At 43.3% G+C, this 27,426-nt stretch overlaps 4 protein-coding genes and 1 long non-coding RNA gene across 10 annotated transcripts; all 5 read right to left on the bottom strand.

The window, feature by feature from the left end:
• Positions 1-381: 381 nt before the first annotated feature.
• LOC141375812 (E3 ubiquitin-protein ligase RBBP6-like) lies at positions 382-3,596 on the bottom strand. Of its 3 annotated transcripts, none has more exons than XM_073910754.1 (7): positions 1,813-3,596; positions 1,523-1,619; positions 1,344-1,419; positions 1,116-1,204; positions 979-1,039; positions 737-876; positions 382-641 (listed from the first exon to the last, which is right to left on the bottom strand). In XM_073910754.1, the coding sequence occupies exons 1-7, from the start codon at positions 1,970-1,972 to the stop codon at positions 467-469; spliced, it is 798 nt and encodes a 265-aa protein (XP_073766855.1). In that variant the 5' UTR covers positions 1,973-3,596; the 3' UTR covers positions 382-466. The 3 variants fall into 3 exon arrangements, with proteins under 3 accessions (XP_073766855.1, XP_073766857.1, XP_073766856.1); XM_073910756.1 differs by having other exon boundaries at positions 1,715-2,206; XM_073910755.1 differs by lacking the exon at positions 979-1,039.
• A 1,450-nt stretch (positions 3,597-5,046) lies between these two features.
• LOC141375833 (E3 ubiquitin-protein ligase RBBP6-like) lies at positions 5,047-15,896 on the bottom strand. The gene is made up of 6 exons (XM_073910810.1): positions 15,200-15,896; positions 6,197-6,293; positions 6,018-6,093; positions 5,790-5,878; positions 5,411-5,550; positions 5,047-5,315 (listed from the first exon to the last, which is right to left on the bottom strand). The coding sequence occupies exons 1-5, from the start codon at positions 15,357-15,359 to the stop codon at positions 5,451-5,453; spliced, it is 522 nt and encodes a 173-aa protein (XP_073766911.1). The 5' UTR covers positions 15,360-15,896; the 3' UTR covers positions 5,047-5,315; positions 5,411-5,450.
• Positions 10,999-15,101, bottom strand: LOC141375842 (uncharacterized). Its single transcript, XR_012384651.1, has 3 exons — positions 15,027-15,101; positions 14,874-14,949; positions 10,999-14,796 (listed from the first exon to the last, which is right to left on the bottom strand). It is a non-coding gene; the product is annotated as an uncharacterized lncRNA (long non-coding RNA).
• A 1,136-nt stretch (positions 15,897-17,032) lies between the features above and the next one.
• LOC141375832 (E3 ubiquitin-protein ligase RBBP6-like) lies at positions 17,033-21,966 on the bottom strand. 3 transcript variants are annotated; one of them, XM_073910807.1, is made up of 7 exons: positions 19,871-20,250; positions 19,581-19,677; positions 19,402-19,477; positions 19,174-19,262; positions 19,037-19,097; positions 18,795-18,934; positions 17,033-18,699 (listed from the first exon to the last, which is right to left on the bottom strand). In XM_073910807.1, the coding sequence occupies exons 1-7, from the start codon at positions 19,929-19,931 to the stop codon at positions 18,525-18,527; spliced, it is 699 nt and encodes a 232-aa protein (XP_073766908.1). In that variant the 5' UTR covers positions 19,932-20,250; the 3' UTR covers positions 17,033-18,524. The 3 variants fall into 3 exon arrangements, with proteins under 3 accessions (XP_073766908.1, XP_073766910.1, XP_073766909.1); XM_073910809.1 differs by having other exon boundaries at positions 19,773-20,216; XM_073910808.1 differs by lacking the exon at positions 19,037-19,097 and having other exon boundaries at positions 17,178-18,699; positions 19,871-21,966.
• LOC141375811 (E3 ubiquitin-protein ligase RBBP6-like) lies at positions 21,932-25,345 on the bottom strand. 2 transcript variants are annotated; one of them, XM_073910752.1, is made up of 7 exons: positions 24,549-25,345; positions 24,259-24,355; positions 24,080-24,155; positions 23,852-23,940; positions 23,715-23,775; positions 23,473-23,612; positions 21,932-23,377 (listed from the first exon to the last, which is right to left on the bottom strand). In XM_073910752.1, exons 1-7 carry the CDS (start codon positions 24,706-24,708, stop codon positions 23,203-23,205), a joined length of 798 nt encoding a protein of 265 aa, XP_073766853.1. In that variant the 5' UTR covers positions 24,709-25,345; the 3' UTR covers positions 21,932-23,202. The 2 variants fall into 2 exon arrangements, with proteins under 2 accessions (XP_073766853.1, XP_073766854.1); XM_073910753.1 differs by lacking the exon at positions 23,715-23,775 and having other exon boundaries at positions 23,109-23,377.
• Positions 25,346-27,426: the final 2,081 nt, after the last annotated feature.

The raw sequence follows: 27,426 nt of genomic DNA, 5'->3' as shown, positions 1-27,426 counted from the left end.
ACCCTTACTGCAATGGCAGAATAGTGTGATATGTAAAATGTGTTAATCAGTCCTTTTAAACCATGAAGGGGCTAGGTTTGTGTGTAACATGTAAACAGACCTTGTAAACCATGATTTTGTCTGTCCCCATAAGCCTGTGAAATGTCACATAGTTAATTTGAGTGTGTTGTGAAACTAAAATTGCTGTTTTTAAGCGTTGTTTGCCTTTTGTAGCTCAAATAAAAATTTTTGGCACAAGTTTTATGTTCGTAGGATGTTGGCAAAGGTATGTCCCCGTAAACCACCAAAAAGTCACATTGACATCATAAACCATGTATGCCTGTATGTGTGTATGTGTGTGTTGCACTGCTGGAGTGAAGGTTAACCAGTCCACACAGTTCATGCGGCTATAATCTTTATTATCTTTTATTAATAAACTATGTACAATATTTACACGTCGGCTCCAGGTCTCTTGGATGAAGGTCTCTCAGCGACGTGGTCTCTTCTGGTCGCCGCGCGTCTCTGGTGAAGATGGGGAGCGGGACCGTTTCCCTCCGGCGTCCCGGACCGAAGATGCCGCACCTGCTGAGGACGAGGAGGGCAAAGGCTCGGTCTGGCAGGAGAAGGACGGCCTCTTTCTCTTCTCAGCAGCATAGGCCTCACTGAACAGATCGAGCGCAAACACACACAAGCAGACATCATGTGAGATTTGGACAAACACTAGAACATGCGGCTATGCCAAGTACAGTTTACTCACGCGTCTATGATGGGAATGACGTATCGGCCGCTGCCGTCTATCATGACTCCCTTTCGGTCTGGGTCGTCCACCTCCAACAGGAAGCTGCGGGGAATCCCTGTGCTCTTCCGGATGCGCTTGTGCGGCGCGGAGCGGCTGCCCTGTGAATTGAGGAGTGACAGTCAAACTCTGAGCAAACAATCTGACTGATGAGGACAAGAGCTCAAGTTCACAGCAACCGTGAGCTTGGAAAACCCAGTTACCACATTAGTGGGGCAGTGCCTAATGTGGTGTCCCGGGATCCCAAGCAGCCTCATGGCCTCACTAGTGAACATCAGAACCATGAGAATCAGCTCAGACATCTCTCACAAAGCAAACCTGTCAGTGTCTGAACGCTCACCTGCTGGAGTAGTAGCACAGGCTGGACTGGTACATCACCGCTTTCAGCTTGTCCTCCTCTGACGCCTTTGCCTCAGCCAGATTCTCAGTCTGTTTCACAGGCATTTGCACATTTGAATCTTTTTCACCCTCAACCCTTCAAACAATCTCAAATCTCCCTAAGAAGCTGAGTGCGTGTGCGTATATTGTGTGCTTTACATTGCTATTGTGCTATTCATTTGTTCAATACCTTCAACAACTGCTCCAGTGAGAGGAGTGAAGGATCAGCTCTAGGTGAAGGTTCACGCCAGCGTCCAGCTTGATGTCTGCAAAACAAAGGAGCTTGTGTGACTAAAACACCAGGGACAGACCAGGAGTCTTCATATAACATCTAACAGAGGACGCGTGTGCTCATTTCACAGCACTTACCCAACAAATCTTCTGTTTGAGGACTTCAGTCCCGCCGCAGGGATCCGTCTGATGATGACCGACGTGTTTTTAGGGATGAGAGCATCATCTGTGTATTCTGACAGCAAAATAAAATCAGAATCAGCACATAATTATGGAGCACGGTATACTTTGAGAGCCATTAGCCTTTTAAAACAGCCAAAACATCCCTACATGTCAGCATCAGCACCACCTTACAGCTTCCAGAAGTGTCTGATGTAACGCATCTAATGTTAGCGTAGAACAGTTGAAGTGTCTTTTCCTCAACTCACCTTCATCAGTCTGGGCGTTGCTGATCTTCAGCTGGCAGAACTTCAGCCTCTTGCTCCTCATGATCTGCCGCTTCAGCTCCCCCGCGCTGATGTTGAGGCCTTCAAACTGGAGCGAGTCGTAGGTGAGTCGACTCTGGAACCTGTAGTGAACACAAGACATACTGAACACAAACACAAAGCACAGCGTAATAAAAAGGGTCAAACCTGAGTGATGGGAACAGCAGGCGATCAATCGACGTATCCAACGATCAATAATATCGATAATCTGGAAAAATTGTCACGGAGGACGCAGAGATCAGATGCCAATCGACACAGCGAGATTCAAACAACACCCACAGGACGGTTGTCATGGATGCTGATGATGAACACGTGACGCATGCGCTGTACAACTTCCGGCAATATTATCATTATTAATATTAATTTTATTGATAGTAGTAGTAAAATCATTGCGATAAGTATAATAAAATAAACAGCAGAACAGTTGGCCATCTCTGAATAATACACAGCGACGTTTCCCTGCACGAACGATTCAGGCCTTCGCCAAGAAGACTCGGGTGAGTCGATGATTCAGGGATTGATTCAACTGTCCGTTCATCCTATTGGCTTCTTTGGCTGAATGAATCGTTCAATGCTTTACTCAAATAAAGCGGCCTCTTGCTGCCACCTATTGGGGGTTTGCTTTTTTGTTTTCAAAAGTACTTTGACACTTTTTTAAAGGCACCTTTAAGTTCATTTTTGCACAAAAGCTCGTCTCTGTGCGTTCCAAATGGTTTGAAATTTCCTTAGCACATGGTTTTCTTGATGCGTTTGAAATTTTCAATGTAAATCCACTCGTACTTGCATTTGATCTTTATTATGCCTTAAAATCAAAACTATACTAAAGGTGTCTTATCCAAATGCAGATTTTCATTCAAAACGTTATGACAGAACCATATTACTTTACAGTGGCCCATGGATATATATATATATATGTGTGTGTGTGTGTTGCTTGTTTCTTATTTACCCATGCAGTGACTTTTAGGCATAAATACTATGTAGGCTTGCTAAAGGGTTGCATGAGAAATGTCATCATCGTGAGAGCTTGACTTTTTTTTTGTCGCTGCCTTTAGTTGTGGTGAAATGAGATGCATCATGTCGTTTATCTGTTTGTGCAGTCTGTACCTTCATTTCTGAATCGTGTGGCATCGTACTTGAAGCCAAGTCATTTAGCCCAAGGCATAGTTGTCTTAGAATGAGTAGTTTGCTGATCAAATTCCACATTTTGATGAGGCAAAACACATCTTGGATGTTTTAATTACTATTTTAGGTGAAAAACAAAACAATGAGATTTGTGTAAAATCTAAAGTTAACCAAGTCCAGCCCGCCATCTTGTCCTGCCTCTCAGTTCTCTTAAGCCTTGGGCCGGCTCTGTGAAGTGGCCTCTTTTGGGCTCATCATTGAAGACCGGACGAGCTGCAACATTTCGTTCTGCCAGGTTCTGGGAGTAGATGAGCATGTCATCGCTCTAGACTATGGTCAACTTGTGAAGTTACTCATACACCTCCGCTCATGGCATATTACCATTAAAATGAAACTTTTCCAGCAGAATATGACGCTCTAAAAAAAAAAAACTCCATCGGCACTGGTAACTATGAAAAACACGACTGAGCACTAATGGTACACTCAACAATTTACACTGACATTTGAAGGATCACCTGACATTAAAGACTGACGTAAGAACGCTGGAGGAACATCAAATTTTAACACGGAAGAGTTTTTTTTGTCTCTCTCAAATTAAAGCAATATTTCTTAATCTTGTTGTTTTTTTTTTTTTTTACTGTACAGTTGCCCCAGGTGTTTATCAGGTGTGATGCCTGCTCATCTGACCTTTGACCTCGGCACTCAACTGCTGCCAGTTTTCTTTCAATGCCATGAGATTTCTGAATTCTACATGCAGGAACCGATGCATTCCTTTTTTTTTTTTTAAACAAAACAGATATGGCAGACACGGCCAAACATTGAAACTTTGGAGGGCATTGAGGGGAAAAAAAAGCACAATATCATCAAGGGGAATAAAAGGTTTGATCAAAGCGTGCGTTTACACACGTTCATTTAAATATGGACAAAACCAACATTGGGTTAATTTTGTTATTAGATTTAAAATGCACGGACCCTATTTGACCCAGTGTTCATATATACATATGTTTTTATGAATGAATATTTTTGCATATAAAAGATAATAAAAGACTGACTAGACAGATTAGATAGTTTAATAGACAGATTGACACGTGTAGTCATTCGTTCCTGTGTATTTGATGACTAGCTTCCAGCAGTATCTGGCTGCAGACTTGCATGCAATCTGAGACACAAAGCACTCAGCGGAGCTAGTGAGGTCACTGTGAGAGGCGGGGTTAGGGGTGCACACTCACTGACAGCCTAGATTTAGCCTGGTTTTAACCAAGCCGTCTATTAGACTTTTAACCCTTATGTATTGTTCATATTGTTCAAGTGGCTGTTTTTTGCCCCCAATGACCTCCATTATAACTAAACTTGTTTTAATTGCAAAGCCATGACACCAGATAGTAACTCATTCTTTATTGTTGGTGGTTTCCCTGTTGGGATGAGATAAAATGAGTCATTTTTACTTTTGATGGTCAGTTGGCACCTTTAAACACCCCAAAAAAATGCTTGCTGGGACGGTACCAAGAGGCTGTGCTCACTTCTGGACAGAGGGGGTGTAGACTTGCAGCTAGTGCCGATAAGTGGTGCAGACGCTGAGGCTGTTCTGTATGCGAGTGTTGAGGTTTTGAAACATCAGCTGACAACGTGTAGGTAGAGAGTAGCAGGTTCTGGGAGTAGATGAGCTTGTCACCGGTGTAGACTTTGACCGACTTGTGAAGTTACTCACAAGACCTCCGCTTATGGGACATTACCATTCAAATGAAACGTTTCCAGCAGAATATGACGCTTCAAAAAACTCCATCGGCACTGGTAACTATGAAAAACACGACTGAGCACTAATAGTGTACTCAACACTTTACACTGACATTTGAAGGATCACCTGACATTAAAGACTGAAGTAAGAACGCTGAAAAAAACCCATCAGATTTTAGCCCAGAAGAGTTTCTCTTTTCCTAAATTAAAGCAAAACTTCATGATATTGTGTTTATGAATTCATTCGTGTGTGTGTGTGTGTGTGTGTGTGTGTGTGTGTATGTGTGTGTTGCACTGCTGGAGTGAAGGTTAACCAGTCCACACAGTTCATGCGGCTATAATCTTTATTATCTTTTATGAATAAACTATGTACAATATTTACACGTCGGCTCCAGGTCTCTTGGATGAAGGTCTCTCAGCGACGTGGTCTCTTCTGGTCGCCGCGCGTCTCTGGTGAAGATGGGGAGCGGGACCGTTTCCCTCCGGCGTCCCGGACCGAAGATGCCGCACCTGCTGAGGACGAGGAGGGCAAAGGCTCGGTCTGGCAGGAGAAGGACGGCCTCTTTCTCTTCTCAGCAGCATAGGCCTCACTGAACAGATCGAGCGCAAACACACACAAGCAGACATCATGTGAGATTTGGACAAACACTAGAACATGCGGCTATGCCAAGTACAGTTTACTCACGCGTCTATGATGGGAATGACGTATCGGCCGCTGCCGTCTATCATGACTCCCTTTCGGTCTGGGTCGTCCACCTCCAACAGGAAGCTGCGGGGAATCCCTGTGCTCTTCCGGATGCGCTTGTGCGGCGCGGAGCGGCTGCCCTGTGAATTGAGGAGTGACAGTCAAACTCTGAGCAAACAATCTGACTGATGAGGACAAGAGCTCAAGTTCACAGCAACCGTGAGCTTGGAAAACCCAGTTACCACATTAGTGGGGCAGTGCCTAATGTGGTGTCCCGGGATCCCAAGCAGCCTCATGGCCTCACTAGTGAACATCAGAACCATGAGAATCAGCTCAGACATCTCTCACAAAGCAAACCTGTCAGTGTCTGAACGCTCACCTGCTGGAGTAGTAGCACAGGCTGGACTGGTACATCACCGCTTTCAGCTTGTCCTCCTCTGACGCCTTTGCCTCAGCCAGATTCTCAGTCTGTTTCACAGGCATTTGCACATTTGAATCTTTTTCACCCTCAACCCTTCAAACAATCTCAAATCTCCCTAAGAAGCTGAGTGCGTGTGCGTATATTGTGTGCTTTACATTGCTATTGTGCTATTCATTTGTTCAATACCTTCAACAACTGCTCCAGTGAGAGGAGTGAAGGATCAGCTCTAGGTGAAGGTTCACGCCAGCGTCCAGCTTGATGTCTGCAAAACAAAGGAGCTTGTGTGACTAAAACACCAGGGACAGACCAGGAGTCTTCATATAACATCTAACAGAGGACGCGTGTGCTCATTTCACAGCACTTACCCAACAAATCTTCTGTTTGAGGACTTCAGTCCCGCCGCAGGGATCCGTCTGATGATGACCGACGTGTTTTTAGGGATGAGAGCATCATCTGTGTATTCTGACAGCAAAATAAAATCAGAATCAGCACATAATTATGGAGCACGGTATACTTTGAGAGCCATTAGCCTTTTAAAACAGCCAAAACATCCCTACATGTCAGCATCAGCACCACCTTACAGCTTCCAGAAGTGTCTGATGTAACGCATCTAATGTTAGCGTATGTAAAAGGGGCACTCAGGGGTAGACCCTCGACCCCTAAGACTAACCCAAAGATGGTCTTCCCAATGGTAAGTATCCAAGTTAATGGACAGTGACAAGCAGAGTAATCACGGTTCAAGCAAATCTCAATTTTATTTCTTACATTTACTATTTAAAACATTGAGCTCAACATCACAATAAAAATGTTGCCTTAATTACACAGTGTTCCTAGTAACAAAAACACCAATTAAGGACACCGTCCTAACTCTGAATTCATAAGCGCTTAAAGTATCATCCCCACAAATGGACAGGTAGATGGATCAATGTGTACCCGATATCACTCTAGAACACCATACATTTAGCCAAAAAAAAGGAAATAGACGCAACAAAAAATCATAATAGACAAAATCAATACAATACCCCAAAAAAAAATCCATACAACCATAAACCCACCCACAAATGGCATAAACCGAATCAATAAAGCTAGTTGGGTGGTGATTCTAGAACACAACAAAAAAAAAAAATACATAGCAATAAAAAAACATTAAACAATATCAATACAAATACCAGGAAGACTATACCAATATAAATCCCACCCGCAATCAACAAAAATGAAATTGGTAATCAGTTGTTATTTCTTGGTTATTCAATGTGTCCCACTCCAGCATATAATAAAACCCAAATAGGAACCACTATGTAGGACCCCTAGATGTTGAAAACAAAATCATACACCCCAAACAAAACAAAAAATCAAAATATAGTAAATCATATACACCACAAACCACACAATTCAAAATATCACCGTCACACCAACCTTGGTTCCGATTGGGCAATACTAAGCCAATAAGTTAGTGTCACATCATCACTACAATCATAACAACGACACCACTTTCTAAAAATAATAATCATAAACTAATAATAATGACAACAGCAACCAAAGCAACCCATACAAAGAAAGAAAAAGAAAAACGAAATGGAATAACACTTCGTACAAACTCACATCACTCAAAGCAAATAACAAACACACTAGGCTAACATGGTTTCCGACGGCAACACTCGTAGATGGTTTGAGGACCTGTATAAATCATACAGCGAGCGCGCATGAATGAGGCAGCGCACATGAATTGGCCAAGGAGGATGGAGTCCGAAGCGCTTGCGTCTGATGTCCACACACGCACGCGTAGGAATGCCGTTCAGAATAGGGCCAGATGCCACTTAAATTACAGCAAAGCAGCAGCTAGCAGACTCTGCAAAACAACAACATTCCTTAAAACTGTTTTCCCTTTTTTTTTTTTCTACGTTTACTCTAACACACAAAACTTACCTTTGGAATAAACTCTACATTACGCCCATAAATTGGCCGCACATAATCAGGTTAATTTCAGACTGCCACCACTATCCTTAAAAGAAAAATACACTCATGTAAACTTAATAATCCATTCCATCTTACTCACGGTTTCTAACATGCTCTACTCACTGGAGGGCTAGTGGAGAGACTCCCATCAACCGGTCCAAACAACAAAATGCCAACCCGAGATGGAGCGCGCACCTGCTCATATAAAGCCTTGACGTGATTGGCACGCAACGCACGCACCTAAAGGGTCCGCCTACCACAATCTACCCCCAGCTTTTCAATCATTGTCCCAATGATTTAGCTATAACCAAGGGCGAAAAGTCCTACCATACTCTTGCTCCGAGGGATTCCCAGCCTGTACCAATAAACTAGCCGATACATTACCAGTCACTGCTTTGGGCAAATGATAACGATTAGAATGCTTTCCTGCAGTCACTCTATTTGATCTCCGTAAACTCCCCATCCCTTCAACAGAGGGCCCCCCAACTGGTACGTTATGTACTGGGGCCAAGGAGGAAACCTCACTAGATGTTTTATCTTGGCCTATTAGCAACAAATCATCTTCCGAAGAAGTAGGTCCCAGAGTTTTAACTACAACCGCTACAGAATCGTCAGCACACTCGCATTGTCCAGAATCCTGATCTAGTAACCCTAAATCAATGTGGTTAGTCGGTTGTACAGTGGTAGGTGCCAACTTTAATAAGGACCTATGTACATGTTTAATCCGGGAAGGCTCTTCTAAAGGAGAAATGCTGTACACCTGCCCCCCATCCCGCGGGGCCCTCACTATCTTATACAATGTGGTCGACCAGTGGTTTTGAATTTTATTTCGACCCCGAACTCCACTTTCACGCAACTGCACAATATAGTTCTCCATCAAAGGTTGACCCTTCACTGTCTGATCGTACAACGTCTTCCTATAATCTGCTGCTGCGTCCAGCCGGGCTTTCACTCTTCCATATGTGTCTCTTAACCCTTCTTGATGCTTTGCCACCCAATCTTCCACACTACCCATAACCGGTTCTTCAACCGCAGCAAGCAGAAAATCTACCGGCAACCGAGGGTTCTGACCAAACATTAAAAAATGAGGAGACTCCCCAGTTGAATGGTGGCAAGTGGTATTATAAGTAAACACCACCTGTGCCAAGTGCGAGGTCCAAGAACGTTTCTGTTCAGGTGGAAGGGAACGGAGCAGATCATGCAGCGTGCGATTAAACCGTTCACACTGTCCATTCCCTTGTGGATGATATGGGGTCGTGTGCGTCTTCTGGATTCCATAAAGTTGACATAGTTGAGCAATCACCGCACTTTCAAAATTCCGCCCCTGGTCAGAGTGAATCCTAGCCGGCACACCCAGTTTATAAAACCATTCTTGGACCAAAACACTAGCCACCGTGGTCGCCCGCTGATCCCTTGTTGGCACCGCTAAAGTGTATTTAGAAAATACATCCGTCATAATTAGAACATGCTCACGCCCATCACTAGATGGTTCTATTAACGTGAAATCAACCGCCAATATCTGATTGGGCTTGGATGCCAACAAATGGCCCATGGGGGCACGTGCTGGTGGCTTGCTAGACTTCGAAATGGCACACTGCCAACAATTCTGGCAGCGTTCCTGCACATATGCACTCATACTTGGCCAATAACACCTCCTGCGAATCAAGTCATAAGTTCGATCTCTGCCCTGATGACCATGCCCATCATGCAGCTGCTGAAATACCTCATCCCACAGCACCTCTGGTAGTACTAATTGATCTATCTCCTCCCCCCCATCAGGGAGCTTCAGTTGCCGATACAACAATCCTCCCTTTAACGCCAATCTTCCCCATTGTCGTAAAAGCTCCAACCCAAACTTTGACATTAACTGTCGCTCCGCCTTTGAGGGATACTTCTTCATAGAAAAGAACCTGAGAAATGGCCCCACTGTTGGATCACCTGCCTGCATTTGCTGTAGTTGTTCTCTGGAATACAGTGGGAAGACAGTAATAGCATGTTGCTCTGCTCCTACCAAATCACCTTTTTCCCTCTGACAATTGTCAGCTGTGCGAAGCCTCTCAGGTAGTGGTGTACCAGACAATGGTTTCGACCTCCCAGAGGAATACTGTCTTGACAAGGAATCAGCATTTCCATTTACACGGCCAGGGCGATACTTTATCTCATAATCAAAAATCTCCAACTGGGACACCCAACGTTGTTCGGTTGCACCTAACTTGGCGGTACTCAAATAGCTCAATGGATTATTATCAGTATAAACTGTGCAGTGATGGCCCAAGAGATAATCCTTGAACTTTTCTGCCATTGCCCATTTTAGGGCAAGAAGTTCTAACTTCATAGAGCTATAGTTCTCCATATTCCTTTCTGTTGGCCTAAGCCCTCGACTAGCATAGGCCACTGGCCGCAACTTACCACCCTGCTCCTGGCTAAGCACTGCACCTAACCCTAAATGGCTAGCATCCACATCAAGCACGAATGGCTTAGAAAAATCAGCATATGCCAAGACAGGGGCAGTTACCAACTTATTTTTAAGATACTGGAACCCCTCTTCACACTCTGGGGTCCAGCAACTTTCCATTGGTTTACCTGACCCCCTTCTTTTCTTTGTGCCAATCAATTCTGCTACCAAGCGATGGAGAGGGGCAGCCAACTTTGCAAACCCCTCTACGAATCGACAATAGTAGCTTGCAAACCCTAGAAATGATCTTAGATCTGCAACATTGTTCGGCCGCTTCCATTCTGCCACTGTGCTTATTTTACCCGGGTCAGTAGAGACACCCTCCCTCGAAACAACATGCCCCAAGTAATGTACTTCTTGACGGAAAAAACAGCACTTATCCAATTTTGCTTTTAAGCCCTCTTGTTGCAGACGGCCAAACACCAACTCCAGCCGTTCCAGGTGTTGGGATACGGTGGACGAAAAAATAATAATATCGTCCAGGTACAACAACAATGTTTGGAACCGTTGATCCCCAAACATCCGCTCCATCAACCTTTGGAACGTGCTTGGGGCATTGCACAGCCCGAAGGGCATCCGATTAAATTCAAACAGCCCAAAGGGTGTGCAAAAGGCCGTCTTGCTCTTATCCTGCTCTGCCACTGGAACTTGATTGTATCCACTTACCAAGTCTAAAGTAGAGAACCACTGTGCTCCCGAAAGGGCGTCCAGAGTCTCTTCTATGCGAGGTAAGGGGAATGCATCCTTTCTTGTTTTCTGATTTAACTGACGATAGTCCACACACAATCGTATCTTACCATCTTTTTTCTTGACCACCACTATTGGGGAAGCAAATGGACTACTACTTTCCCGAACCACTTGACTTGCAAGCAGTTGCTGAACATGCTCTTTAACAGCAGCATAATCAGATGGTGGAATACGGCAATACCTCTGCCGTACGGGGGCAGGATCTATTAATGGGATCTCGTGTGTGATTAAGCTAGTACAACCTAAATCACACTCGTTACTTGAAAAGACAGATCTAAACCTAGTCAACAGATCCCTTACCTGACTCCTTTCCTCTAGGGAAAGATGCTCTAATTCTAATCCCTTAATTGCCTTACTCACCTCATCAATTTCCCCAACTTGTGACGAGACTGTGGCGCACAATTCCGGAGCTGAACCTGGACAAGAAACAATAATATTCCCTGGCCAATTAACCGGCTGAGCTGGACACAACCTTCCCACCACTACTCGTGGTTGCAACAGAACATCATGCTCACTAATATTGACCAGAGGAATTCTTGCAATGCTCGCTTGCACTGAAACCAGTGATATGGAGGCCAATACACCCGATGGAAGTGGGTTCCCCTCATCCAAAGGCTCATAAAGAGCCATAGACAAGGCTCCACAGTGTGCAGTACATGTAACCGAAACAAACTGTAAGGAATTGGCTGGAATACGAACAGCTCGCCTCCCCCTCACACGAACCAGTCCACCGGTAAATTCTGGCCTCCCCGAACCATCAGCTTGGCAGTACTGCATTGCCATCTGCCATGCTGGGGCTTCCTTAACTATGGGGAGATCAAACAACTCTGTCCCATGTTGATTAAACAGCTCTCGGAAGCACTCTCCTATCACATTCATTCCCAATAAGCCTGGCAGCCCTGAAGTTGTGAGGCCCTGAACAGGGTCCTTCACGATCAAGACCCCTTTCTTATGAATGACTCTACCCAATATAACAAAATCCAACTCCAGATATCCTACAAACGGAATAACTGAACCGTTAGCAGCACGAAGCTGCAACCACCCACAATTATTTAACCTTTCCTTACCCCAAGGCTCAAAATGTGCTAGAAAGAAACTCTCCGTGATCGTTGTTACCATAGAGCCAGTGTCCAATAAACATGGGACATTAACCCCACCCATGTTAACCATAACCGAAGGGCACTTACCCAGAAGGGTAGAAGGCGATTCATTAAGGGGGGCAAGAACTGCAGAGCCTGGTACTACCCCTTCTGAACTGCGGCTCGTCAGTGCAGAGGGTTGTAGTTTTCCGCCTGTCCATCACGTGCAAGTACATTACTACATACGCGGGCCTGTTGGTCTTTGGAGTAAGGCTGCGCTGACGTACAATTCCGAGCAATATGCCCAGGCTGATTACAACGCCTACAAATAATAGGTCCTTGCCGTCTAGCATAACCGCCTCCCTGTTGGGACTGGAGTTGCTGTAAATTTTGAGTAAGTAAATTAAGCTGTTCTTGCTGCGCTCTCATCATTTTCTTTATCTCCATTAACTCTGAGGTGTTAACATTAAGTGACTCAGAGGAAACCATCTGTCCCTGTACCCTATACTGAAGCGCAGAGGAAACTGGGACAGAATTACTTCTCTCCCTCATCTCATATTGAAATCCCTCTTCCACCCACCTAATGGCTTCTTTTCGAATATCCAAAAGAGTGGACGTAGGATTTAATCTAACATGCCGTTTAAGTTCCCGTCTCAACCCACTATCAAGCACATGTTCTACAAACTGGTCTCGAAGTAGGACGTCTGAATTAGGTATACCCCCTGGAGCCTGTTGGACTACCTTCTCCATTAGGGCAAACAGAGCATGTGAATACTCCTGTAGGGATTCCCCCTCTAGCTGTCTCCGAGCAAAAAAACTTTGCTGTAAAGCAATATAGGATTGTGGGTATCCATAAAGTTCTTGTAAAATCAAAAAGATTTGCTCTGGGGTTTCCCTATCCTTCTGGGCTCTATACTTAATTTCATTCTTAGCAGGACCCCCCAAATGATCAATCACAAACAAAACCTGCTCAGCTGAAGGCAAATGTCGACCCTTTAAGCAAGCCTGGATCTCCTCCACCCATTCAAATACACTGTCTTCACCCCTTCCACTAAAAACACGACACTTCCGTTCCCTAGGAACGTAGACTATCCGTTCAACTATGGGACTAGGGGCAGGAATGCTACTCACAGTCGATGAAGCTGTGGCTGCTGCAGCTTGACTCGACTGTTGTTGATGCAACCGCTCATTCTCTCCCCTCAGTGACTCCACCTGCTGTCGCAACTCCTCCAATTCCTTCTCCATACTTAGCTCTTACCACCAGGTAAAGGAAGAGGAAAACAGAAAACACAAACCCCTACAAATCACACGACTGAACTCACCAACTGCCAACTGCTGCTTTGCTGTAAAAAAACGAGATCAGAAAATAAGATACAACGCACAATAACAATACCACACACCGAACAATATGCAACAAAACTGGTAGGCGAGAAAGAGAAAAAAACAAAATCTAACCCACAATATGATATTCTCTGCTTGTCACAATCCTGCCGACTACGCCAATTGTAAAAGGGGCACTCAGGGGTAGACCCTCGACCCCTAAGACTAACCCAAAGATGGTCTTCCCAATGGTAAGTATCCAATTTAATGGACAGTGACAAGCAGAGTAATCACGGTTCAAGCAAATCTCAATTTTATTTCTTACATTTACTATTTAAAACATTGAGCTCAACATCACAATAAAAATGTTGCCTTAATTACACAGTGTTCCTAGTAACAAAAACACCAATTAAGGACACCGTCCTAACTCTGAATTCATAAGCGCTTAAAGTATCATCCCCACAAATGGACAGGTAGATGGATCAATGTGTACCCGATATCACTCTAGAACACCATACATTTAGCCAAAAAAAAGGAAATAGACGCAACAAAAAATCATAATAGACAAAATCAATACAATACCCCAAAAAAAAATCCATACAACCATAAACCCACCCACAAATGGCATAAACCGAATCAATAAAGCTAGTTGGGTGGTGATTCTAGAACACAACAAAAAAAAAAATACATAGCAATAAAAAAACATTAAACAATATCAATACAAATACCAGGAAGACTATACCAATATAAATCCCACCCGCAATCAACAAAAATGAAATTGGTAATCAGTTGTTATTTCTTGGTTATTCAATGTGTCCCACTCCAGCATATAATAAAACCCAAATAGGAACCACTATGTAGGACCCCTAGATGTTGAAAACAAAATCATACACCCCAAACAAAACAAAAAATCAAAATATAGTAAATCATATACACCACAAACCACACAATTCAAAATATCACCGTCACACCAACCTTGGTTCCGATTGGGCAATACTAAGCCAATAAGTTAGTGTCACATCATCACTACAATCATAACAACGACACCACTTTCTAAAAATAATAATCATAAACTAATAATAATGACAACAGCAACCAAAGCAACCCATACAAAGAAAGAAAAAGAAAAACGAAATGGAATAACACTTCGTACAAACTCACATCACTCAAAGCAAATAACAAACACACTAGGCTAACATGGTTTCCGACGGCAACACTCGTAGATGGTTTGAGGACCTGTATAAATCATACAGCGAGCGCGCATGAATGAGGCAGCGCACATGAATTGGCCAAGGAGGATGGAGTCCGAAGCGCTTGCGTCTGATGTCCACACACGCACGCGTAGGAATGCCGTTCAGAATAGGGCCAGATGCCACTTAAATTACAGCAAAGCAGCAGCTAGCAGACTCTGCAAAACAACAACATTCCTTAAAACTGTTTTCCCTTTTTTTTTTTTCTACGTTTACTCTAACACACAAAACTTACCTTTGGAATAAACTCTACATTACGCCCATAAATTGGCCGCACATAATCAGGTTAATTTCAGACTGCCACCACTATCCTTAAAAGAAAAATACACTCATGTAAACTTAATAATCCATTCCATCTTACTCACGGTTTCTAACATGCTCTACTCACTGGAGGGCTAGTGGAGAGACTCCCATCAACCGGTCCAAACAACAAAATGCCAACCCGAGACGGAGCGCGCACCTGCTCATATAAAGCCTTGACGTGATTGGCACGCAACGCACGCACCTAAAGGGTCCGCCTACCACACGTAGAACAGTTGAAGTGTCTTTTCCTCAACTCACCTTCATCAGTCTGGGCGTTGCTGATCTTCAGCTGGCAGAACTTCAGCCTCTTGCTCCTCATGATCTGCCGCTTCAGCTCCCCCGCGCTGATGTTGAGGCCTTCAAACTGGAGCCTGTCGTAGGTGAGTCGACTCTGGAACCTGTAGTGAACACAAGACATACTGAACACAAACACAAAGCACAGCGTAATAAAAAGGGTCAAACCTGAGTGATGGGAACAGCAGGCGATCAATCGACGTATCCAACGATCAATAATATCGATAATCTGGAAAAATTGTCACGGAGGACGCAGAGATCAGATGCCAATCGACACAGCGAGATTCAAACAACAGCCACAGGACGGTTGTCATGGATGCTGATGATGAACACGTGACGCATGCGCTGTACAACTTCCGGCAATATTATCATTATTAATATTAATTTTATTGATAGTAGTAGTAAAATCATTGCGATAAGTATAATAAAATAAACAGCAGAACAGTTGGCCATCTCTGAATAATACACAGCGACGTTTCCCTGCACGAACGATTCAGGCCTTCGCCAAGAAGACTCGGGTGAGTCGATGATTCAGGGATTGATTCAACTGTCCGTTCATCCTATTGGCTTCTTTGGCTGAATGAATCGTTCAATGCTTTACTCAAATAAAGCGGCCTCTTGCTGCCACCTATTGGGGGTTTGCTTTTTTGTTTTCAAAAGTACTTTGACACTTTTTTAAAGGCACCTTTAAGTTCATTTTTGCACAAAAGCTCGTCTCTGTGCGTTCCAAATGGTTTGAAATTTCCTTAGCACATGGTTTTCTTGATGCGTTTGAAATTTTCAATGTAAATCCACTCGTACTTGCATTTGATCTTTATTATGCCTTAAAATCAAAACTATACTAAAGGTGTCTTATCCAAATGCAGATTTTCATTCAAAACGTTATGACAGAACCATATTACTTTACAGTGGCCCATGGATATATATATATATATATATATATATATGTGTGTGTGTGTGTTGCTTGTTTCTTATTTACCCATGCAGTGACTTTTAGGCATAAATACTATGTAGGCTTGCTAAAGGGTTGCATGAGAAATGTCATCATCGTGAGAGCTTGACTTTTTTTTTGTCGCTGCCTTTAGTTGTGGTGAAATGAGATGCATCATGTCGTTTATCTGTTTGTGCAGTCTGTACCTTCATTTCTGAATCGTGTGGCATCGTACTTGAAGCCAAGTCATTTAGCCCAAGGCATAGTTGTCTTAGAATGAGTAGTTTGCTGATCAAATTCCACATTTTGATGAGGCAAAACACATCTTGGATGTTTTAATTACTATTTTAGGTGAAAAACAAAACAATGAGATTTGTGTAAAATCTAAAGTTAACCAAGTCCAGCCCGCCATCTTGTCCTGCCTCTCAGTTCTCTTAAGCCTTGGGCCGGCTCTGTGAAGTGGCCTCTTTTGGGCTCATCATTGAAGACCGGACGAGCTGCAACATTTCGTTCTGCCAGGTTCTGGGAGTAGATGAGCATGTCATCGCTCTAGACTATGGTCAACTTGTGAAGTTACTCATACACCTCCGCTCATGGCATATTACCATTAAAATGAAACTTTTCCAGCAGAATATGACGCTCTAAAAAAAAAAAACTCCATCGGCACTGGTAACTATGAAAAACACGACTGAGCACTAATGGTACACTCAACAATTTACACTGACATTTGAAGGATCACCTGACATTAAAGACTGACGTAAGAACGCTGGAGGAACATCAAATTTTAACACGGAAGAGTTTTTTTTGTCTCTCTCAAATTAAAGCAATATTTCTTAATCTTGTTGTTTTTTTTTTTTTTTACTGTACAGTTGCCCCAGGTGTTTATCAGGTGTGATGCCTGCTCATCTGACCTTTGACCTCGGCACTCAACTGCTGCCAGTTTTCTTTCAATGCCATGAGATTTCTGAATTCTACATGCAGGAACCGATGCATTCCTTTTTTTTTTTTTTAAACAAAACAGATATGGCAGACACGGCCAAACATTGAAACTTTGGAGGGCATTGAGGGGAAAAAAAAGCACAATATCATCAAGGGGAATAAAAGGTTTGATCAAAGCGTGCGTTTACACACGTTCATTTAAATATGGACAAAACCAACATTGGGTTAATTTTGTTATTAGATTTAAAATGCACGGACCCTATTTGACCCAGTGTTCATATATACATATGTTTTTATGAATGAATATTTTTGCATATAAAAGATAATAAAAGACTGACTAGACAGATTAGATAGTTTAATAGACAGATTGACACGTGTAGTCATTCGTTCCTGTGTATTTGATGACTAGCTTCCAGCAGTATCTGGCTGCAGACTTGCATGCAATCTGAGACACAAAGCACTCAGCGGAGCTAGTGAGGTCACTGTGAGAGGCGGGGTTAGGGGTGCACACTCACTGACAGCCTAGATTTAGCCTGGTTTTAACCAAGCCGTCTATTAGACTTTTAACCCTTATGTATTGTTCATATTGTTCAAGTGGCTGTTTTTTGCCCCCAATGACCTCCATTATAACTAAACTTGTTTTAATTGCAAAGCCATGACACCAGATAGTAACTCATTCTTTATTGTTGGTGGTTTCCCTGTTGGGATGAGATAAAATGAGTCATTTTTACTTTTGATGGTCAGTTGGCACCTTTAAACACCCCAAAAAAATGCTTGCTGGGATGGTACCAAGAGGCTGTGCTCACTTCTGGACAGAGGGGGTGTAGACTTGCAGCTAGTGCCGATAAGTGGTGCAGACGCTGAGGCTGTTCTGTATGCGAGTGTTGAGGTTTTGAAACATCAGCTGACAGCGTGTAGGTAGAGAGTAGCAGGTTCTGGGAGTAGATGAGCTTGTCACCGGTGTAGACTTTGACCGACTTGTGAAGTTACTCACAAGACCTCCGCTTATGGGACATTACCATTCAAATGAAACGTTTCCAGCAGAATATGACGCTTCAAAAAACTCCATCGGCACTGGTAACTATGAAAAACACGACTGAGCACTAATAGTGTACTCAACACTTTACACTGACATTTGAAGGATCACCTGACATTAAAGACTGAAGTAAGAACGCTGAAAAAAACCCATCAGATTTTAGCCCAGAAGAGTTTCTCTTTTCCTAAATTAAAGCAAAACTTCATGATATTGTGTTTATGAATTCATTCGTGTGTGTGTGTGTGTGTGTGTGTGTGTTGCACTGCTGGAGTGAAGGTTAACCAGTCCACACAGTTCATGCGGCTATAATCTTTATTATCTTTTATTAATAAACTATGTACAATATTTACACGTCGGCTCCAGGTCTCTTGGATGAAGGTCTCTCAGCGACGTGGTCTCTTCTGGTCGCCGCGCGTCTCTGGTGAAGATGGGGAGCGGGACCGTTTCCCTCCGGCGTCCCGGACCGAAGATGCCGCACCTGCTGAGGACGAGGAGGGCAAAGGCTCGGTCTGGCAGGAGAAGGACGGCCTCTTTCTCTTCTCAGCAGCATAGGCCTCACTGAACAGATCGAGCGCAAACACACACAAGCAGACATCATGTGAGATTTGGACAAACACTAGAACATGCGGCTATGCCAAGTACAGTTTACTCACGCGTCTATGATGGGAATGACGTATCGGCCGCTGCCGTCTATCATGACTCCCTTTCGGTCTGGGTCGTCCACCTCCAACAGGAAGCTGCGGGGAATCCCTGTGCTCTTCCGGATGCGCTTGTGCGGCGCGGAGCGGCTGCCCTGTGAATTGAGGAGTGACAGTCAAACTCTGAGCAAACAATCTGACTGATGAGGACAAGAGCTCAAGTTCACAGCAACCGTGAGCTTGGAAAACCCAGTTACCACATTAGTGGGGCAGTGCCTAATGTGGTGTCCCGGGATCCCAAGCAGCCTCATGGCCTCACTAGTGAACATCAGAACCATGAGAATCAGCTCAGACATCTCTCACAAAGCAAACCTGTCAGTGTCTGAACGCTCACCTGCTGGAGTAGTAGCACAGGCTGGACTGGTACATCACCGCTTTCAGCTTGTCCTCCTCTGACGCCTTTGCCTCAGCCAGATTCTCAGTCTGTTTCACAGGCATTTGCACATTTGAATCTTTTTCACCCTCAACCCTTCAAACAATCTCAAATCTCCCTAAGAAGCTGAGTGCGTGTGCGTATATTGTGTGCTTTACATTGCTATTGTGCTATTCATTTGTTCAATACCTTCAACAACTGCTCCAGTGAGAGGAGTGAAGGATCAGCTCTAGGTGAAGGTTCACGCCAGCGTCCAGCTTGATGTCTGCAAAACAAAGGAGCTTGTGTGACTAAAACACCAGGGACAGACCAGGAGTCTTCATATAACATCTAACAGAGGACGCGTGTGCTCATTTCACAGCACTTACCCAACAAATCTTCTGTTTGAGGACTTCAGTCCCGCCGCAGGGATCCGTCTGATGATGACCGACGTGTTTTTAGGGATGAGAGCATCATCTGTGTATTCTGACAGCAAAATAAAATCAGAATCAGCACATAATTATGGAGCACGGTATACTTTGAGAGCCATTAGCCTTTTAAAACAGCCAAAACATCCCTACATGTCAGCATCAGCACCACCTTACAGCTTCCAGAAGTGTCTGATGTAACGCATCTAATGTTAGCGTAGAACAGTTGAAGTGTCTTTTCCTCAACTCACCTTCATCAGTCTGGGCGTTGCTGATCTTCAGCTGGCAGAACTTCAGCCTCTTGCTCCTCATGATCTGCCGCTTCAGCTCCCCCGCGCTGATGTTGAGGCCTTAACTGGAGCGAGTCGTAGGTGAGTCGACTCTGGAACCTGTAGTGAACACAAGACATACTGAACACAAACACAAAGCACAGCGTAATAAAAAGGGTCAAACCTGAGTGATGGGAACAGCAGGCGATCAATCGACGTATCCAACGATCAATAATATCGATAATCTGGAAAAATTGTCACGGAGGACGCAGAGATCAGATGCCAATCGACACAGCGAGATTCAAACAACAGCCACAGGACGGTTGTCATGGATGCTGATGATGAACACGTGACGCATGCGCTGTACAACTTCCGGCAATATTATCATTATTAATATTAATTTTATTGATAGTAGTAGTAAAATCATTGCGATAAGTATAATAAAATAAACAGCAGAACAGTTGGCCATCTCTGAATAATACACAGCGACGTTTCCCTGCACGAACGATTCAGGCCTTCGCCAAGAAGACTCGGGTGAGTCGATGATTCAGGGATTGATTCAACTGTCCGTTCATCCTATTGGCTTCTTTGGCTGAATGAATCGTTCAATGCTTTACTCAAATAAAGCGGCCTCTTGCTGCCACCTATTGGGGGTTTGCTTTTTTGTTTTCAAAAGTACTTTGACACTTTTTTAAAGGCACCTTTAAGTTCATTTTTGCACAAAAGCTCGTCTCTGTGCGTTCCAAATGGTTTGAAATTTCCTTAGCACATGGTTTTCTTGATGCGTTTGAAATTTTCAATGTAAATCCACTCGTACTTGCATTTGATCTTTATTATGCCTTAAAATCAAAACTATACTAAAGGTGTCTTATCCAAATGCAGATTTTCATTCAAAACGTTATGACAGAACCATATTACTTTACAGTGGCCCATGGATATATATATATATATATATATATATGTGTGTGTGTGTGTGTTGCTTGTTTCTTATTTACCCATGCAGTGACTTTTAGGCATAAATACTATGTAGGCTTGCTAAAGGGTTGCATGAGAAATGTCATCATCGTGAGAGCTTGACTTTTTTTTTGTCGCTGCCTTTAGTTGTGGTGAAATGAGATGCATCATGTCGTTTATCTGTTTGTGCAGTCTGTACCTTCATTTCTGAATCGTGTGGCATCGTACTTGAAGCCAAGTCATTTAGCCCAAGGCATAGTTGTCTTAGAATGAGTAGTTTGCTGATCAAATTCCACATTTTGATGAGGCAAAACACATCTTGGATGTTTTAATTACTATTTTAGGTGAAAAACAAAACAATGAGATTTGTGTAAAATCTAAAGTTAACCAAGTCCAGCCCGCCATCTTGTCCTGCCTCTCAGTTCTCTTAAGCCTTGGGCCGGCTCTGTGAAGTGGCCTCTTTTGGGCTCATCATTGAAGACCGGACGAGCTGCAACATTTCGTTCTGCCAGGTTCTGGGAGTAGATGAGCATGTCATCGCTCTAGACTATGGTCAACTTGTGAAGTTACTCATACACCTCCGCTCATGGCATATTACCATTAAAATGAAACTTTTCCAGCAGAATATGACGCTCTAAAAAAAAAAACTCCATCGGCACTGGTAACTATGAAAAACACGACTGAGCACTAATGGTACACTCAACAATTTACACTGACATTTGAAGGATCACCTGACATTAAAGACTGACGTAAGAACGCTGGAGGAACATCAAATTTTAACACGGAAGAGTTTTTTTTGTCTCTCTCAAATTAAAGCAATATTTCTTAATCTTGTTGTTTTTGTTTTTTTTTACTGTACAGTTGCCCCAGGTGTTTATCAGGTGTGATGCCTGCTCATCTGACCTTTGACCTCGGCACTCAACTGCTGCCAGTTTTCTTTCAATGCCATGAGATTTCTGAATTCTACATGCAGGAACCGATGCATTCCTTTTTTTTTTTTTAAACAAAACAGATATGGCAGACACGGCCAAACATTGAAACTTTGGAGGGCATTGAGGGGAAAAAAAAAGCACAATATCATCAAGGGGAATAAAAGGTTTGATCAAAGCGTGCGTTTACACACGTTCATTTAAATATGGACAAAACCAACATTGGGTTAATTTTGTTATTAGATTTAAAATGCACGGACCCTATTTGACCCAGTGTTCATATATACATATGTTTTTATGAATGAATATTTTTGCATATAAAAGATAATAAAAGACTGACTAGACAGATTAGATAGTTTAATAGACAGATTGACACGTGTAGTCATTCGTTCCTGTGTATTTGATGACTAGCTTCCAGCAGTATCTGGCTGCAGACTTGCATGCAATCTGAGACACAAAGCACTCAGCGGAGCTAGTGAGGTCACTGTGAGAGGCGGGGTTAGGGGTGCACACTCACTGACAGCCTAGATTTAGCCTGGTTTTAACCAAGCCGTCTATTAGACTTTTAACCCTTATGTATTGTTCATATTGTTCAAGTGGCTGTTTTTTGCCCCCAATGACCTCCATTATAACTAAACTTGTTTTAATTGCAAAGCCATGACACCAGATAGTAACTCATTCTTTATTGTTGGTGGTTTCCCTGTTGGGATGAGATAAAATGAGTCATTTTTACTTTTGATGGTCAGTTGGCACCTTTAAACACCCCAAAAAAATGCTTGCTGGGATGGTACCAAGAGGCTGTGCTCACTTCTGGACAGAGGGGGTGTAGACTTGCAGCTAGTGCCGATAAGTGGTGCAGACGCTGAGGCTGTTCTGTATGCGAGTGTTGAGGTTTTGAAACATCAGCTGACAACGTGTAGGTAGAGAGTAGCAGGTTCTGGGAGTAGATGAGCTTGTCACCGGTGTAGACTTTGACCGACTTGTGAAGTTACTCACAAGACCTCCGCTTATGGGACATTACCATTCAAATGAAACGTTTCCAGCAGAATATGACGCTTCAAAAAACTCCATCGGCACTGGTAACTATGAAAAACACGACTGAGCACTAATAGTGTACTCAACACTTTACACTGACATTTGAAGGATCACCTGACATTAAAGACTGAAGTAAGAACGCTGAAAAAAACCCATCAGATTTTAGCCCAGAAGAGTTTCTCTTTTCCTAAATTAAAGCAAAACTTCATGATATTGTGTTTATGAATTCATTCGTGTGTGTGTGTGTGTGTGTGTGTGTGTATGTGTGTGTTGCACTGCTGGAGTGAAGGTTAACCAGTCCACACAGTTCATGCGGCTATAATCTTTATTATCTTTTATTAATAAACTATGTACAATATTTACACGTCGGCTCCAGGTCTCTTGGATGAAGGTCTCTCAGCGACGTGGTCTCTTCTGGTCGCCGCGCGTCTCTGGTGAAGATGGGGAGCGGGACCGTTTCCCTCCGGCGTCCCGGACCGAAGATGCCGCACCTGCTGAGGACGAGGAGGGCAAAGGCTCGGTCTGGCAGGAGAAGGACGGCCTCTTTCTCTTCTCAGCAGCATAGGCCTCACTGAACAGATCGAGCGCAAACACACACAAGCAGACATCATGTGAGATTTGGACAAACACTAGAACATGCGGCTATGCCAAGTACAGTTTACTCACGCGTCTATGATGGGAATGACGTATCGGCCGCTGCCGTCTATCATGACTCCCTTTCGGTCTGGGTCGTCCACCTCCAACAGGAAGCTGCGGGGAATCCCTGTGCTCTTCCGGATGCGCTTGTGCGGCGCGGAGCGGCTGCCCTGTGAATTGAGGAGTGACAGTCAAACTCTGAGCAAACAATCTGACTGATGAGGACAAGAGCTCAAGTTCACAGCAACCGTGAGCTTGGAAAACCCAGTTACCACATTAGTGGGGCAGTGCCTAATGTGGTGTCCCGGGATCCCAAGCAGCCTCATGGCCTCACTAGTGAACATCAGAACCATGAGAATCAGCTCAGACATCTCTCACAAAGCAAACCTGTCAGTGTCTGAACGCTCACCTGCTGGAGTAGTAGCACAGGCTGGACTGGTACATCACCGCTTTCAGCTTGTCCTCCTCTGACGCCTTTGCCTCAGCCAGATTCTCAGTCTGTTTCACAGGCATTTGCACATTTGAATCTTTTTCACCCTCAACCCTTCAAACAATCTCAAATCTCCCTAAGAAGCTGAGTGCGTGTGCGTATATTGTGTGCTTTACATTGCTATTGTGCTATTCATTTGTTCAATACCTTCAACAACTGCTCCAGTGAGAGGAGTGAAGGATCAGCTCTAGGTGAAGGTTCACGCCAGCGTCCAGCTTGATGTCTGCAAAACAAAGGAGCTTGTGTGACTAAAACACCAGGGACAGACCAGGAGTCTTCATATAACATCTAACAGAGGACGCGTGTGCTCATTTCACAGCACTTACCCAACAAATCTTCTGTTTGAGGACTTCAGTCCCGCCGCAGGGATCCGTCTGATGATGACCGACGTGTTTTTAGGGATGAGAGCATCATCTGTGTATTCTGACAGCAAAATAAAATCAGAATCAGCACATAATTATGGAGCACGGTATACTTTGAGAGCCATTAGCCTTTTAAAACAGCCAAAACATCCCTACATGTCAGCATCAGCACCACCTTACAGCTTCCAGAAGTGTCTGATGTAACGCATCTAATGTTAGCGTAGAACAGTTGAAGTGTCTTTTCCTCAACTCACCTTCATCAGTCTGGGCGTTGCTGATCTTCAGCTGGCAGAACTTCAGCCTCTTGCTCCTCATGATCTGCCGCTTCAGCTCCCCCGCGCTGATGTTGAGGCCTTCAAACTGGAGCGAGTCGTAGGTGAGTCGACTCTGGAACCTGTAGTGAACACAAGACATACTGAACACAAACACAAAGCACAGCGTAATAAAAAGGGTCAAACCTGAGTGATGGGAACAGCAGGCGATCAATCGACGTATCCAACGATCAATAATATCGATAATCTGGAAAAATTGTCACGGAGGACGCAGAGATCAGATGCCAATCGACACAGCGAGATTCAAACAACAGCCACAGGACGGTTGTCATGGATGCTGATGATGAACACGTGACGCATGCGCTGTACAACTTCCGGCAATATTATCATTATTAATATTAATTTTATTGATAGTAGTAGTAAAATCATTGCGATAAGTATAATAAAATAAACAGCAGAACAGTTGGCCATCTCTGAATAATACACAGCGACGTTTCCCTGCACGAACGATTCAGGCCTTCGCCAAGAAGACTCGGGTGAGTCGATGATTCAGGGATTGATTCAACTGTCCGTTCATCCTATTGGCTTCTTTGGCTGAATGAATCGTTCAATGCTTTACTCAAATAAAGCGGCCTCTTGCTGCCACCTATTGGGGGTTTGCTTTTTTGTTTTCAAAAGTACTTTGACACTTTTTTAAAGGCACCTTTAAGTTCATTTTTGCACAAAAGCTCGTCTCTGTGCGTTCCAAATGGTTTGAAATTTCCTTAGCACATGGTTTTCTTGATGCGTTTGAAATTTTCACTGTAAATCCACTCGTACTTGCATTTGATCTTTATTATGCCTTAAAATCAAAACTATACTAAAGGTGTCTTATCCAAATGCAGATTTTTATTCAAAACGTTATGACAGAACCATATTACTTTACAGTGGCCCATGGATATATATATATATATATATATATATATATATATATATATATATATATATATATATATATATATATATATATGTGTGTGTGTGTGTTGCTTGTTTCTTATTTACCCATGCAGTGACTTTTAGGCATAAATACTATGTAGGCTTGCTAAAGGGTTGCATGAGAAATGTCATCATCGTGAGAGCTTGACTTTTTTTTTGTCGCTGCCTTTAGTTGTGGTGAAATGAGATGCATCATGTCGTTTATCTGTTTGTGCAGTCTGTACCTTCATTTCTGAATCGTGTGGCATCGTACTTGAAGCCAAGTCATTTAGCCCAAGGCATAGTTGTCTTAGAATGAGTAGTTTGCTGATCAAATTCCACATTTTGATGAGGCAAAACACATCTTGGATGTTTTAATTACTATTTTAGGTGAAAAACAAAACAATGAGATTTGTGTAAAATCTAAAGTTAACCAAGTCCAGCCCGCCATCTTGTCCTGCCTCTCAGTTCTCTTAAGCCTTGGGCCGGCTCTGTGAAGTGGCCTCTTTTGGGCTCATCATTGAAGACCGGACGAGCTGCAACATTTCGTTCTGCCAGGTTCTGGGAGTAGATGAGCATGTCATCGCTCTAGACTATGGTCAACTTGTGAAGTTACTCATACACCTCCGCTCATGGCATATTACCATTAAAATGAAACTTTTCCAGCAGAATATGACGCTCTAAAAAAAAAAAACTCCATCGGCACTGGTAACTATGAAAAACACGACTGAGCACTAATGGTACACTCAACAATTTACACTGACATTTGAAGGATCACCTGACATTAAAGACTGACGTAAGAACGCTGGAGGAACATCAAATTTTAACACGGAAGAGTTTTTTTTGTCTCTCTCAAATTAAAGCAATATTTCTTAATCTTGTTGTTTTTTTTTTTTTTTTACTGCACAGTTGCCCCAGGTGTTTATCAGGTGTGATGCCTGCTCATCTGACCTTTGACCTCGGCACTCAACTGCTGCCAGTTTTCTTTCAATGCCATGAGATTTCTGAATTCTACATGCAGGAACCGATGCATTCCTTTTTTTTTTTTTAAACAAAACAGATATGGCAGACACGGCCAAACATTGAAACTTTGGAGGGCATTGAGGGGAAAAAAAAGCACAATATCATCAAGGGGAATAAAAGGTTTGATCAAAGCGTGCGTTTACACACGTTCATTTAAATATGGACAAAACCAACATTGGGTTAATTTTGTTATTAGATTTAAAATGCACGGACCCTATTTGACCCAGTGTTCATATATACATATGTTTTTATGAATGAATATTTTTGCATATAAAAGATAATAAAAGACTGACTAGACAGATTAGATAGTTTAATAGACAGATTGACATGTGTAGTCATTCGTTCCTGTGTATTTGATGACTAGCTTCCAGCAGTATCTGGCTGCAGACTTGCATGCAATCTGAGACACAAAGCACTCAGCGGAGCTAGTGAGGTCACTGTGAGAGGCGGGGTTAGGGGTGCACACTCACTGACAGCCTAGATTTAGCCTGGTTTTAACCAAGCCGTCTATTAGACTTTTAACCCTTATGTATTGTTCATATTGTTCAAGTGGCTGTTTTTTGCCCCCAATGACCTCCATTATAACTAAACTTGTTTTAATTGCAAAGCCATGACACCAGATAGTAACTCATTCTTTATTGTTGGTGGTTTCCCTGTTGGGATGAGATAAAATGAGTCATTTTTACTTTTGATGGTCAGTTGGCACCTTTAAACACCCCAAAAAAATGCTTGCTGGGATGGTACCAAGAGGCTGTGCTCACTTCTGGACAGAGGGGGTGTAGACTTGCAGCTAGTGCCGATAAGTGGTGCAGACGCTGAGGCTGTTCTGTATGCGAGTGTTGAGGTTTTGAAACATCAGCTGACAACGTGTAGGTAGAGAGTA

Source organism: Danio rerio, chromosome 8, assembly GCF_049306965.1.
Source record: "Danio rerio strain Tuebingen ecotype United States chromosome 8, GRCz12tu, whole genome shotgun sequence".
NCBI classification, from domain to species: Eukaryota; Metazoa; Chordata; class Actinopteri; order Cypriniformes; family Danionidae; genus Danio; species Danio rerio.
This window is presented reverse-complemented; position numbering and strand designations above follow the sequence as displayed.